This window comes from Primulina tabacum, chromosome 2, assembly GCF_025594145.1.
Source record: "Primulina tabacum isolate GXHZ01 chromosome 2, ASM2559414v2, whole genome shotgun sequence".
NCBI lineage: Eukaryota > Viridiplantae > Streptophyta > Magnoliopsida > Lamiales > Gesneriaceae > Primulina > Primulina tabacum.
The window spans coordinates 51981486-51993573 of NC_134551.1; the positions used below are offsets into that span (position 1 = coordinate 51981486).

The 12088-nt window shown below is 36.4% G+C and overlaps 2 protein-coding genes across 3 annotated transcripts; both read left to right on the forward strand.

Moving 5' to 3' along the window:
- The first annotated feature begins 173 nt into the window (after positions 1–173).
- On the forward strand, positions 174–7737 carry LOC142536818 (phosphatidylinositol 3-kinase, root isoform). 2 transcript variants are annotated; one of them, XM_075642182.1, is made up of 17 exons: positions 174–414; positions 652–751; positions 841–937; positions 1155–1313; positions 1412–1621; positions 2687–2865; positions 3428–3575; positions 3911–4006; positions 4771–4906; positions 4995–5116; positions 5640–5834; positions 5985–6155; positions 6244–6381; positions 6612–6766; positions 6868–7011; positions 7103–7250; positions 7343–7737. In XM_075642182.1, exons 1-17 carry the CDS (start codon positions 303–305, stop codon positions 7478–7480), a joined length of 2448 nt encoding a protein of 815 aa, XP_075498297.1. In that variant the 5' UTR covers positions 174–302; the 3' UTR covers positions 7481–7737. The 2 variants fall into 2 exon arrangements, with proteins under 2 accessions (XP_075498297.1, XP_075498296.1); XM_075642181.1 differs by having other exon boundaries at positions 175–414; positions 633–751.
- A 1750-nt stretch (positions 7738–9487) lies between these two features.
- On the forward strand, positions 9488–12088 carry LOC142538046 (dicarboxylate transporter 2.1, chloroplastic-like). Its single transcript, XM_075643488.1, has 4 exons — positions 9488–10165; positions 10679–10992; positions 11204–11652; positions 11842–12088. Exons 1-4 carry the CDS (start codon positions 9524–9526, stop codon positions 11955–11957), a joined length of 1521 nt encoding a protein of 506 aa, XP_075499603.1. The 5' UTR covers positions 9488–9523; the 3' UTR covers positions 11958–12088.

Below are 12088 nucleotides of genomic sequence, written 5' to 3' on the forward strand. Positions count from 1 at the left end.
TCAATATAACGTGAAAAATACAAAAAATTGACATATTATATCAAAACTACAAATGATGTCATCTCATGGTATGGTCGAATTTATGACGACATATTATATCAAAACTACAAATTTTGATATTCCTTTTTTTTTATTTTATTGGATTATTATTTGTAAACAATAAATAAATCATATTACAATTTAGGGTTCTAAAATCAACAGATTTGTAGTTTGGGCCACAAAAGTGTTTGGAGGGGGAGTTCGGTTTACAGGGGGGAGTTCTTCTCTGAGTTCGTGTAAATTTCCGTGAATTCGTCGCAGCGATGAGTGTGAATGAATTCCGATTCTTCTTGTCGTGCGACATTAATCTTCCTATCACTTTCAAGATTGAACGTTTGGAAGGGAAACTACCTCCTCTCAAGCCTCCTGATTCGGGTAAATTTTTTTGAGCACGGATTCGAAGTGTTAGTCTGGAATGATTATGATGTTGATTGTTCCTTTGTGTGATTATGGAAGTGCGGTTTTTGTTAATATTAAATCAAATGGGCTCGCTGCAAGTTGTACTGTATTTCGGATTGTGGTATTTATTACTAGTTCTATTTGGGACATGTATGATTCTAGTTAACTTTAATTCGAAGTACTGATTGTAATAGGATAAATTGAATTATTCAGCTGATGGTGATTGTACGGTAGATGAGAGGAAACCGGAGTTATACGTTGAGTGTATGTTGTACATTGATGGCGCCCCTTTTGGACTCCCGATGAGGACAAGGTTCGCTCCTTGTTTATAAAGTTTTTATTTTTTTGACTTGGAGGTGTGTTTTTCCCCCCCAAATTAATGGGCTTTTTTGTAAACTGTAGGTTGGAAACCTCAGGTCCATCATTTTCTTGGAATGAACTGATCACGCTGAGTACGAAATATCGGGATTTGACAGCAAATTCACAGCTTGGTATATCTGTAAGTCTTCAAATTTAGTCATTATAACCCCCTTAAAGTTTAGACTTTTGTCGTGTTCAATGTTTTTCAAAAAGTTAGTTTGTGAATTGTGACTGTGATTTTTAGTTCTTAATTGATGAATTAATGCATCGAACTCCATAGGAAGATTTCACAGTTAATATTTACATATTGCCTTTTCTTAAACTTCTTTAAACAGACAATGATATTTCATATGTAGGTCTATGATGTTTCGTGTAATGAAAATGAGGAAGCGGTCGGTGGGGCAACCATTAGGCTGTTTAACCTGAAGAAACAGCTCAAGACTGGGAAGCATAAACTTAGGCTTTGGTCAGGCAAAGAGGCAGATGGCTCCTTAAACACAACTACTCCTGGAAAGGTTTTACCTGTCACAAGTCATCATGATTATGCCATTCAAATTAAATAATTTTATCCTTGAATCGTTTTTGTTAATTGCCTCCTCTGGGAGGATGATAGGTTCCAAAAGATGAGAGAGGAGAATTAGAGCGTTTGGAAAAGCTTGTAAATAAGTACGAGAGAGGTCAGATTCAAAGAGTTGATTGGCTGGATCGACTTGCATTCAAATCCATGGAGAAAATTAAGGACCGCGAGAATAGTAAAAACGGGAGTTCTCATTTATATCTTGTTGTTGACTTTTGCAGCTTTGAACATCGAGTGGTTTTCCAGGTAATTTCAGTGCGGACTGAATCTCTTTTGAACCTTTTGATATTCTGTTATATGCATGAATCGCAAGTGTAAATCATTAACTCTTCATAATTTTCTTTTTTAAAAATAAAATCTTGTGTCTAAAGGTTGGGTGTATGGCATGAACTCTAATTGTTCTTTTTCTTTATAAAAGAATTTATTAATTAATATAATAAAATGCACAATAGAATGTTGAGACATTCTTATGATCAGTCTTTCAAAAGCGTGTGGTCCTTCATTCTATTATAGCGGATGAAGTTTCACAACGAGAGCCAAACCTAAACATTGGAGCTAATGAGTAAACTATAAACAAGACCATATAAACTGGTTGAAGACTTACATGTGCAAGATTTCATGAAGATTGTACCATCATTTCTAGCAACTCAAACAACAAAGACTATGTGCTCGTGTCTAACATCTCAAATGCAGGAGTCCTGTTTAATCTTTCCCAATATAACCTTGGCCCAGGGTTTGTTGACATCTCTATTTATCTTTCAAAATTGCACACGGTGCGATTTGAAACTAGAATTCAAGAGTTCGGAAACCAATATCTGCACCACTAAGCTAATTGTTCAGTAACTGGTTGTGCAGAAAGGGTTATTTTCATGGAAAGCTGGCATTAAAAGCTGAGCAGTGCTTATGTTTATTTAAGCAGCATAGTGTGTGTTTAAGTAAATAACCAAGTACCAACTTAAAGGTTAAAACATCGTTTCAGTATGGTTCTGACAAGTTCTCACAGCCAGTTTGCGACTTTGCATCATCAATATTATGCCATCCAGTGAATGGTAAAACTTGATACTGACTTAAGCACGAGATACAATTTGGTTTGCTTCAGTTTATTTGAGCAACCTTATGGCATTCGACCGCTTTAAGAACTAAGGTCTTGAAGCTACCATGTTCATACTGTCAGTGTCAACTTTATAATGTTTGATTCTTATCTTGCGTCGGCCCAGTATTTTTTTTAAAGCATGTTGAACTAGTTATAAATATGATTTAATTGCTGATTAAGTGCTTATAGATTTGAGCTTCAATTACTTTGATCTGCAGGAGTCCGGAGCAAATTTTTTAATGCCTTCTCCAATAGTTTCAACAAATGAGCTTGTCACAGTTTGGGATCCTGAAGTGGGAAAAATGAACCCTTCCGAGCACAAGCAGCTAAAGCTGGCAAGAAGTTTAAATCGTGGCATCATTGACAGAGATCTTAAACCAAGCTCTACAGATAGAAAGTAAGTTTTACAAATCCTAAAACTTGACTCCTGTTTTTGGTTCTTTCATCTTTTAATCAGTTTTTGCTTTATATTTCTGCTAAAAGGGTCTCTATCTATATGATATGATACACATGATGTCTTTCAGGGCTTGGCTCCAAACCAACCCTATTACTTGACAAAATGTTATATCCATTGGTTCTGTGCTTATCTGGTGTTTAATTGTTATGTACTACTATTTCTCGTGCATCTGGGAAAGTCTTATCTGTCTTTTGAGGGAGTAAAGATAGTTTTATGTTTTAAGGAACCTATATCTTGGTTCAGAGTATTCCATTTCACTTAATCTGTCTATTAGAATTTTTTAACCAGTTTATATATATATATATAAAATTAACCAGTTGATGATGCGTCTATTTGCATCATATGACTGCCCATATCCCCAGCCTTTAGTCAATAGTCATGTTTTTAACTTCATATAAAAATTATGTATGACCTAATTCGGCCACAATTGGAGGCACTGTTACTTTTTTTATGTCATTGACTTTATCTGCTGTAGCTAAACAACTACCATGTAAATATTTAGGTTTATACAAAGGATACTCAAATATCCACCTACAAGGACTTTAAGTGGAGAGGAGAAGCAATTTCTCTGGAAATTCCGGTTTTCATTGATGTCAGAAAAGAGGGCTCTCACAAAGTTTTTACGATGTGTAGAATGGAGTGACGTTCAGGTATTGTTACAGAAAATCTCTTAGGTAATTTGTTGTGAAACATATATTTATGTATAAAAAGTCATCTGGTTTTTAATGCTATCATTAGGTTAAAGTTGTCTTACATGTTATAGATTTATTGGATACACTCACAAACCCCCTTCCTCGTGGTAAGTAGTAGAGAAATTCTTGAAATGTACTGTGACTCTCGTCTCATATTACAACCATGACAATAGTTGAGTATTCAGCAAATGGAAAAAGTAGGTGTTATAAGCTTTTGCTAGGTTAGGTTTGTTAGTGGGTGAATCTAGTTTTTTCCACTTTTCCTCTTGATGAAAAATGTGAGTTGGTTTCAGGAAGCGAAGCAGGCCTTGGAACTGATGGGAAAGTGGGAGACAATTGATGTTTCTGATGCACTAGAACTTCTGTCTCCTGTTTTTGAGAGTGAAGAGGTTAATATGTGACTTCTTTGCATTTTCTTGGTTTATTCTTTTATGCTAGTGATTTTTTAGACTATGTGTAAAGATGTCGTCTGACAAGACCAGTTCCACAAACTGATGCATGCTAAGCAGGAATGGCTATTTTATTTTTGCCTTATTTTTTTCTCTCTTTGTAGAGCAAAGTCTTGTTGTTTAAGAAATTTTCATGTAACTCCATTCCCATCGTGGTTTGAGTAGCATAGTTATGCGAATCATATTGGTTTATTTGTTTGAAGCTCGGGGAATATTAAACTCTTTTGGTTGGTGCCTGGTCAAACCTTGTTTTTTTTTTTTTTTGAGTTAATGGAACACAACATTCATGTGACGAATCCATGATACTTGTTTTTACCTGTAAGTTGGAAATACGAGTTCCAGTATGCGGTTATCTATTATTTGGTTCTAGTACTACAAAAGACTCACGGTGAGACACTTTGTGCAAGGATTGTTTGGCCTCACAATCTCAGGTATATATCAGTGAATTTGATTAATCTATTCGTTTTATTTTGTGGATGTGGATTGAATTAGTTCGTTGACATCTCTTCAAGAAAAAGAGTTGCTTAGGTGCTATTAGAAACTATAAACTGACTCTGAAATTGTTGTGATGATGCTAGCATTATGCCCAACTTTGTGATGATTGTTCCAATCAACAACATGGTGCCATTTTTAGATATTCAATCTTTGCCCATATAGTAAGTACTAAACAAACAATCATAATACTAATATGAACTTTTCAATAGGTCCGAGCATATGCAGTGAGTGTACTTGAGAGAGCTGGTGATGAAGAGCTTCAGTGCTACCTACTTCAACTGGTTCAAGCTCTTCGATTTGAACGTTCTGATAAGTCGCGCCTTTGTCACTTCCTTGTGCAACGGTGTAAGCCTCTTGCAATAAATATTGTAAACTTGTACAGATTTGAGATATTTCCAAGCTCATTTTAAGGTCCATGGGAATCATTATGCAGCATTACGCAATATTGAATTGGCTAGCTTTTTCCGGTGGTATGTTGCGGTTGAACTCCATGATCCTGTATATGGAAGACGTTTCTATTGTGCCTATGAGGTTCTGGAAGAGAGTATTTTGAAGGTATGAAATTTCCCTTCTTTGTTAGAGTTGAAATTTCTTTTTTTAGTTCTCTCTACATGTGTGTTTTTGTTTTGGATGTGGATTGGTTCCTGCTGAAGCATTTGGTAGGCTCCGTCAATGTTGTAATGCTATTTTTGCTGACTTGTATTTGTGGTTTGGCCACCCACTGTAGGAAAGAGATTTGCATGATTATTAACTATTTAAAATGTTCGAGAAAATGTGAATTATGTTTCCATCCCTGCGTCTTTGGTTTCTGACAAATAGTATTTGCTACTTGATTTGGACATCATGCCATTGTGCCCGACAAAATATGTGGATACATCTTAATTCATCTATCGTTTGTCTTGATGTGGCCAGGCATGGAAGAGAACTTTTAATACTATTGAAGTGTGTATTATGAATAAAACAACACAACCAATACCTGACAAATACTTGAGCATCATTGTTGGATACATGGTTCTGCTGTCTTTTTGCCCTCTCTTTGGTCTAGTTATTGTTGGCTGACTGTTTTACATTTTATCAGTTGGGTCCTGCTGCTAATGGTGATGAAGATGGTTTGAATTTGTGGCAGAGTTTGGTGCGTGAGACCGAATTGACTGCTCAGTTGTGTTCTATCATGAAAGACGTGAGAAATGTGAAGGGTGGAACTCAGAAGAAGATTGAAAAGCTTCGTCATCTCTTGTCAGGCCTTCTAAGTGAGCTCACATATTTTGATGAGGTACTGCCTTTAGTGGCTTGTCCAACATACATGTGCTTCTTACCTGTTCAAAACATGTCATGGATGTTATTTTCCACTCTCGGTTCCATGACCTTAAACATAGTCTCACCCTAAGTATTTGGAATTAAAGAGGTAATTTTATTTTGTCAGCCTATACGATCACCTCTAGCACCTGGGGTCCTTATAACAGGAATCATACCATCAGAATCATCAATTTTTAAAAGTGCATTGAATCCTTTGCGGCTATCTTTTCGAACTGCAAGTGGAGGAATTTGTAAGATCATATTTAAAAAAGGAGATGATCTCAGGCAAGACCAATTGGTAGGTAGATCCCAAATTGTAACTGCACTTTCTGACTTAAAGGGTGATTTCTTTGCGATTGTGTGTAATGTTTCAAAGTTAATGACAGGTTATTCAAATGGTATCATTAATGGATCGGTTGCTTAAATTGGAGAATCTCGACCTGCATTTGACTCCATATAGAGTGTTGGCGACGGGGCATGATGAGGGCATGCTTGAATTTATTCCATCCAAATCTTTGGCGCAGGTAACTAATTCGACATGCCACTGAGCCATCGTGATTCATGAGCTTTATATACTTGGATTTAAGTGCATCAGAATTTCGCTTGCTTCATTAAGTTGACATGTAGAATAAAATAATTGATCATATTACAATTTTCTGATTTAGCATTCTATTAGAGATACTACTCTGAAGATGCATGCATCATTTAACAGTATTAATTATCATTTCTGAATTGTTCTTCCTCACTCTTCCAGATTCTGTCAGAACATCGAAGTATTACAAGCTATCTACAAAAATTTCACTCTGATCCAGATGGACCATTTGGAATCACTGCTACTTGTCTTGAAACATTTATTAAAAGCTGTGCTGGATACTCAGTTATCACATATATTCTAGGCATTGGTGACAGGTGATTTTAATATAGCAATCATTGTGCCTGTATTTCTAGCATCTTGTGTTTTTTACTCTAATTAATGAAACTCTAAAGTTATGTATCTTCTTGATTAACAGGCACCTTGATAATTTACTTCTCCAAGATGATGGCCGACTTTTTCATGTGGATTTTGGTTTTATTCTTGGTAGAGATCCAAAGCCCTTTCCGCCGCCTATGAAACTTTGTAAAGAAATGGTTGAAGCAATGGGTGGAGCGGAAAGGTATTTGTCCAAAAATATAAGCCTACCCAATCAATTACATTTTTAATTTTTTCAATTTTTTAAATCTTCTCATTCCCCTTTTACTTTGCAGTCAGTATTATACGAGGTTCAAATCCTACTGTTGTGAAGCATACAACATTCTTAGGAAGTCGAGCAACTTAACTTTAAATCTGTTTCATTTAATGGCTGGTTCAAACATTCCTGACATAGCTTCTGATCCTGAAAAAGGAATTCTTAAGGTGATATCTCCTTTTTCATGAATTTTATGCTTCCAAAATGAACAGAATTTATGTCTTTCCCTGAGTAAATATGTTTTTCATTGTTTATGTAGCTTCAAGAAAAGTTCCGTCTGGACTTAGACGATGAGGAGTCAATTCATTTTTTCCAGGATCTTATCAATGAAAGCGTCAGTGCACTATTTCCTCAAATGGTTGAAACCATCCATCGCTGGGCGCAGTATTGGCGTTAATTTAACACTAAACCGAGATTCAGGTCAGTAGGAGTATTTATATAATCTTCTTATTAACTGTGGTTGCTCTCCGTGCTGCTTACCAACTCATGCATGCAGAAAGGCGACCTCGCGATGTATCATTAATATGTAAATATTGATTGGTTTTTAAACTTTAGCGTTTTAGCTATTTTTGTAAATAAGCTGCATTAGTTTTCTAGTTAGCTTATTCATAGACCTTATTATGAAAGGGAAAATGAACGCAAGACCTTTTTCCACTTGGTCATATGGACCCAATATAGCTAAACATATGATAAATTCCCAGCATTAACGCCACTTTTTAGATAATATAATACAGGTTAATCACAGAACTTGACATCCTATACGCAAAGAAATCTTGTATTGATTATAAAAAATTAAAAGAAGTAACAACTCATTAATCATGAATGTTACTGACAACCATGCGTTGGAGAAGATCTTTTGGCACAAGAAACAGACAAAAAATAAGTAAAAATAGAAGGGAATGGAATAAAAGTTCACCACATCTCTACAAACGAGTGCCATTACAAGGATCCCCACTTTCTTCTCTTTTTGACCAAGTGCGTGAATGAGTTTGTGTGGCTACCCCCACTTCACATAAAATATAATAATCTCTTCCCATAGAAACCCAGACGTTTTATGGGAAAAAAAACAAATTTTAGAAAATTTTATATCTAATATATCTGTGGAACAAATTTTCATTTCAAGAACTCAATTAATTAACCTCTAAAACCTTGTTTACCAAAAAAAAAAAAAACAGTTGTAGAACTCGTTGAAAAAACATGGGGTCTGAAAATATTTTTGATCATAAATGTGGAGTTTTATGATTTTCTTGTATTTTACAGAGGTGATGAATACAATATGCACTTAGAAAAGTCATCGATAATAATTTTAGTTTTTTTTCATACCCTCTTTTTGATGCACAAACAATATTAAATATGTAGTTATTCATTATGGCTCATTGAATAACAAAAGTAGCAAATCCATGTACGCCCACACAATATATATTGCTAGCAAATAATCATATTATAAACATGTAGAAGCCTACCCAAAGAAAGCAAAACGAATGATTACATAATATTTTGGGATAAAGTAAATCTCACGATGTTTAAAAGATGGTAAAAAGAGCTTGAATATTGTGTGTGTGTGTATATATATATATATACAAGAGTAGGTCTCTTGTGAAACGGTCTCACGAATTTTTATCTGTGAGACGGGTCAACCTACCGATATTCACAATAAAAAATAATATTCTAAGCATAAAAATTAATAATTTTTCATGGATGACCCAAATAAGATATATGTCTCACAAAATACAACTCGTGAGACCGTCTCACACAAATTTTTGCATATATAAAGGCAACCAAAGCAACATTATTTGGAAATCATCCAAAGATATCATTTTAAATGTACACACACACGTATATGTATAAAACGACAATCAGATAATTGTGGGTGAGCCCGGATCATTAGTATGACATGAGATTCCAATTAAAATGAAGTAAAAATAAAAAAAATAAAAGGCTTTTTTAAAAATCTCAGTGATCCGATTCATGAATAAATAATAAATAATAATTTTATGTCAATTTTTCATAGTTTTCTCTCTAAAATATTGTAAATTACAACGTCTTGACTATAAATATTTCGATGAAATTGATCATTATGTAATTTGAAATCAAATATTCTGATAGAAGCAGTTTGAAAGATTTTATACAATCAATATGATTATTCAATTTAATATAATTTTGAAATCAACCCTAGAATATAATTACATTATAGTTTAGATTGAATTGATTCGAATTTTGAAAAATAATAATGACACTTAAATTCATTTTTTAATTCAAATAATAACATTTTGCAGGGGGGAAAACAAATAAAATTATTTTTAAAAAAAATCAACCGATTGTCTCCACCGCAGGTTAACTTCACAATAGGGGTCAACATGCATGCAAATCATACTTTCCCTCTCAAAAAATATACACACACACACATCCACTCCATTCATTCTTCTCAGCAAATATTCCAATGTCAGCCCCATCCTCACCCTCCCACCACCACCTCCCCATCACCACCGCCGCCACAACTACCAGCACCACCATCCGCCGCCGGATTCTCAACCTCAAGTGGAAAGGCGCAAGGCCACTTCCCTTGCTGATCTCCATCACCCTTGGCCTCATCCTACGCTTCGCCGTCCCCAAGCCTCACGCCGTCACCTATAAAGCTTGGTCCCTCCTCTCCATCTTCACCACCACCATATCCGGCCTCATCCTCGGCCCATTGCCTGTCGGCGCCTGGGCATTTGTCTGCCTCACCGCCACAGTCATCACTAGAACGCTCACTTTCACCGCCGCGTTCACAGCCTTCACTAACGAGGTCATATGGCTGATCGTCGTTTCGTTCTTCTTCTCTAGAGGGTTTGTGAAGACTGGTCTAGGGGATAGGATAGCCATGATGTTCGTGAGATGGCTAGGAAGGAGCACACTGGGTTTGTCTTATGGCCTGATTCTGGGTGAGGCGGCGATTTGCCCCGCAATGCCGAGCTCTACTGCTCGAGCTGGTGGGATTTTCTTGCCCATCATCAAGTCTTTGGCCATGGCTGTCAATAGTATTCCCAATGATGTCTCGTCCAGGAAGCTTGGTGCGTATCTCGTTCAGTCTCAGATTCAGGTAAGTAACTAGTGCTCTTCGTGATTGAACGACAATTCAATTGTTGGGTTTACTAAGTTTTATTTTGCGTATAGTTATATGAGTTCACTTGGTAAATAATCATCCCTTGTCCGGAGGATATGCGAAACAAAGTTTGAATCTTGAACCACATAGAAAAAGGGCGTACAAAAATTCAGTGGAGTAGGCTTGTCCAATTTTTTATTTTTTTTAATGTGGGAACTAAATTATATATGAAATTTTAAAATAAATAAATTTAAATCCCCTTTTCAACTTAAAAAATTCATGATGAATGATTCAGTTGTTCAGACGAGACTAGAGATGATCAGCTCACCTTAGTAATGGCGTCTCTAATCACCAAGTCATGTTTAAGTAATGTTTGCAAGAGCTTATTTCAAAGCCAATGAAACGTTTGAGAATTGTACGTAGAAGTCGAGAAGGACTTATAATAATCTCTTGCAAACCCTTAACATGTGACTAAGTGATTGAACAGTTTTAGTTTCTGATGTGTGACAGTGCAGTAGTAGCTCAACTGCTCTTTTCCTGACGGGTGCAGCTCAAAACCTGTTGTGTATCAAATTAGCCGAGAGTCTTGGCGTTGTCGTTCCAAGTCGATGGATCACCTGGCTTAAGTCAGCTGTCATACCTGCACTAATATCTCTTTTAGCGACTCCGATTATCGTGTATAAGATATATCCTCCGGAGATAAAGGCCACCCCAGATGCTCCTGCTATGGCCAGACGGAAGTTGGAGCAGATGGGTGGCATCAAGAGTGATGAATGGGTGTTGATGGGAATAATGCTTCTCACAGTTGCTTTGTGGATTGCAGGGTATGCCTGTCTACATACTAAGCTTTATCAAACCCAGAGAATCTGCACATTCAATTATGGAAATCTTGAAAATATGTCGATTTCTTATTACATATAATATGATTACGATAACATCTGGTACTACTGGTTCCATCATCTTGCTCTGAATTCTTAAGTCCCTCTTAGTCCCTGATCGGTGTAGTATGTTAACACGAAACAATAAACTGTACAGAGAAGCTCTCAACATGACTAGCGTCATTGCTGCTATGCTCGGTTTATCATTACTCCTGCTCTTTGGAGTCCTCGGTTGGGACGACTGCTTAAGCGAGAAACAAGCATGGGATACCTTGGCTTGGTTTGCGGTACTAGTCGGAATGGCGGGACAGTTAACAACTCTCGGTGTCATACCTTGGATGTCTAAATGCGTGGCAGATTTCCTTGAATCTCTCTCAGTTGGCTGGTTTGGTGCGTTTTGTATACTTCAGACGACGTACTTCTTCATCCATTATTTATTCGCAAGCCAAACAGCCCACGTCGGAGCTCTGTACTCCGCCTTTCTTTCGATGCATTTAGCATCCAAAGTTCCCAGTTTGTTGGCTACACTTGCTTTGGCATACAACACCAATCTTTTCAGTGCAATTACACATTATAGCAGTGGTCAGGCTGCTATCTACTATGGAGGTATTTTGGAGTGAATTTGGACGTTTCTTTTACATCAACCTTAAACATTTGAATCTTGTGGATTATGATGTTTGTCAGTTGTCTCACATCGGCTGGATAAAATCATCTCTCCTTGAGCTAATTTTTGAGATTAATCTTAACAATTTTAACATATTTGATTCATTGTCCTTTTTTTCCTTCGGTTCACAGGCGGTTACGTAGATCTTCGCGACGTTTTTAGACTCGGTTTAGCAATAGCTGTGATCAACATTGTTATATGGGCATTGTCCGGAGCTGCTTGGTGGAAAATCTTAGGCCTTTATTGAGTTCCCAACAAGCAGGTTAGCACTCTCATTTCATATTTTCTCTGTTGTACATTTTGCTCCATTGATTGAGTATTTATTACACCAAATAAATGTATATTTTAATGTGATATAATATAATACATGTGGCGACC

Excerpts from the sequence above, each read along its gene's own strand:
- LOC142536818 (XM_075642181.1), top strand. The coding sequence starts at position 313 with ATGAATTCCGATTCTTCTTGTCGTGCGACATTAATCTTCCTATCACTT. Across the intron at positions 6,767-6,867 it reads ATTCTAGGCATTGGTGACAG|GCACCTTGATAATTTACTTC; the intron begins GTGATTTTAATA and ends CTTGATTAACAG. Across the intron at positions 7,012-7,102 it reads GCAATGGGTGGAGCGGAAAG|TCAGTATTATACGAGGTTCA; the intron begins GTATTTGTCCAA and ends TTTACTTTGCAG.
- LOC142538046 (XM_075643488.1), top strand. The coding sequence starts at position 9,524 with ATGTCAGCCCCATCCTCACCCTCCCACCACCACCTCCCCATCACCACC. Across the intron at positions 10,166-10,678 it reads TCGTTCAGTCTCAGATTCAG|TGCAGTAGTAGCTCAACTGC; the intron begins GTAAGTAACTAG and ends GATGTGTGACAG. Across the intron at positions 10,993-11,203 it reads GTTGCTTTGTGGATTGCAGG|AGAAGCTCTCAACATGACTA; the intron begins GTATGCCTGTCT and ends TAAACTGTACAG.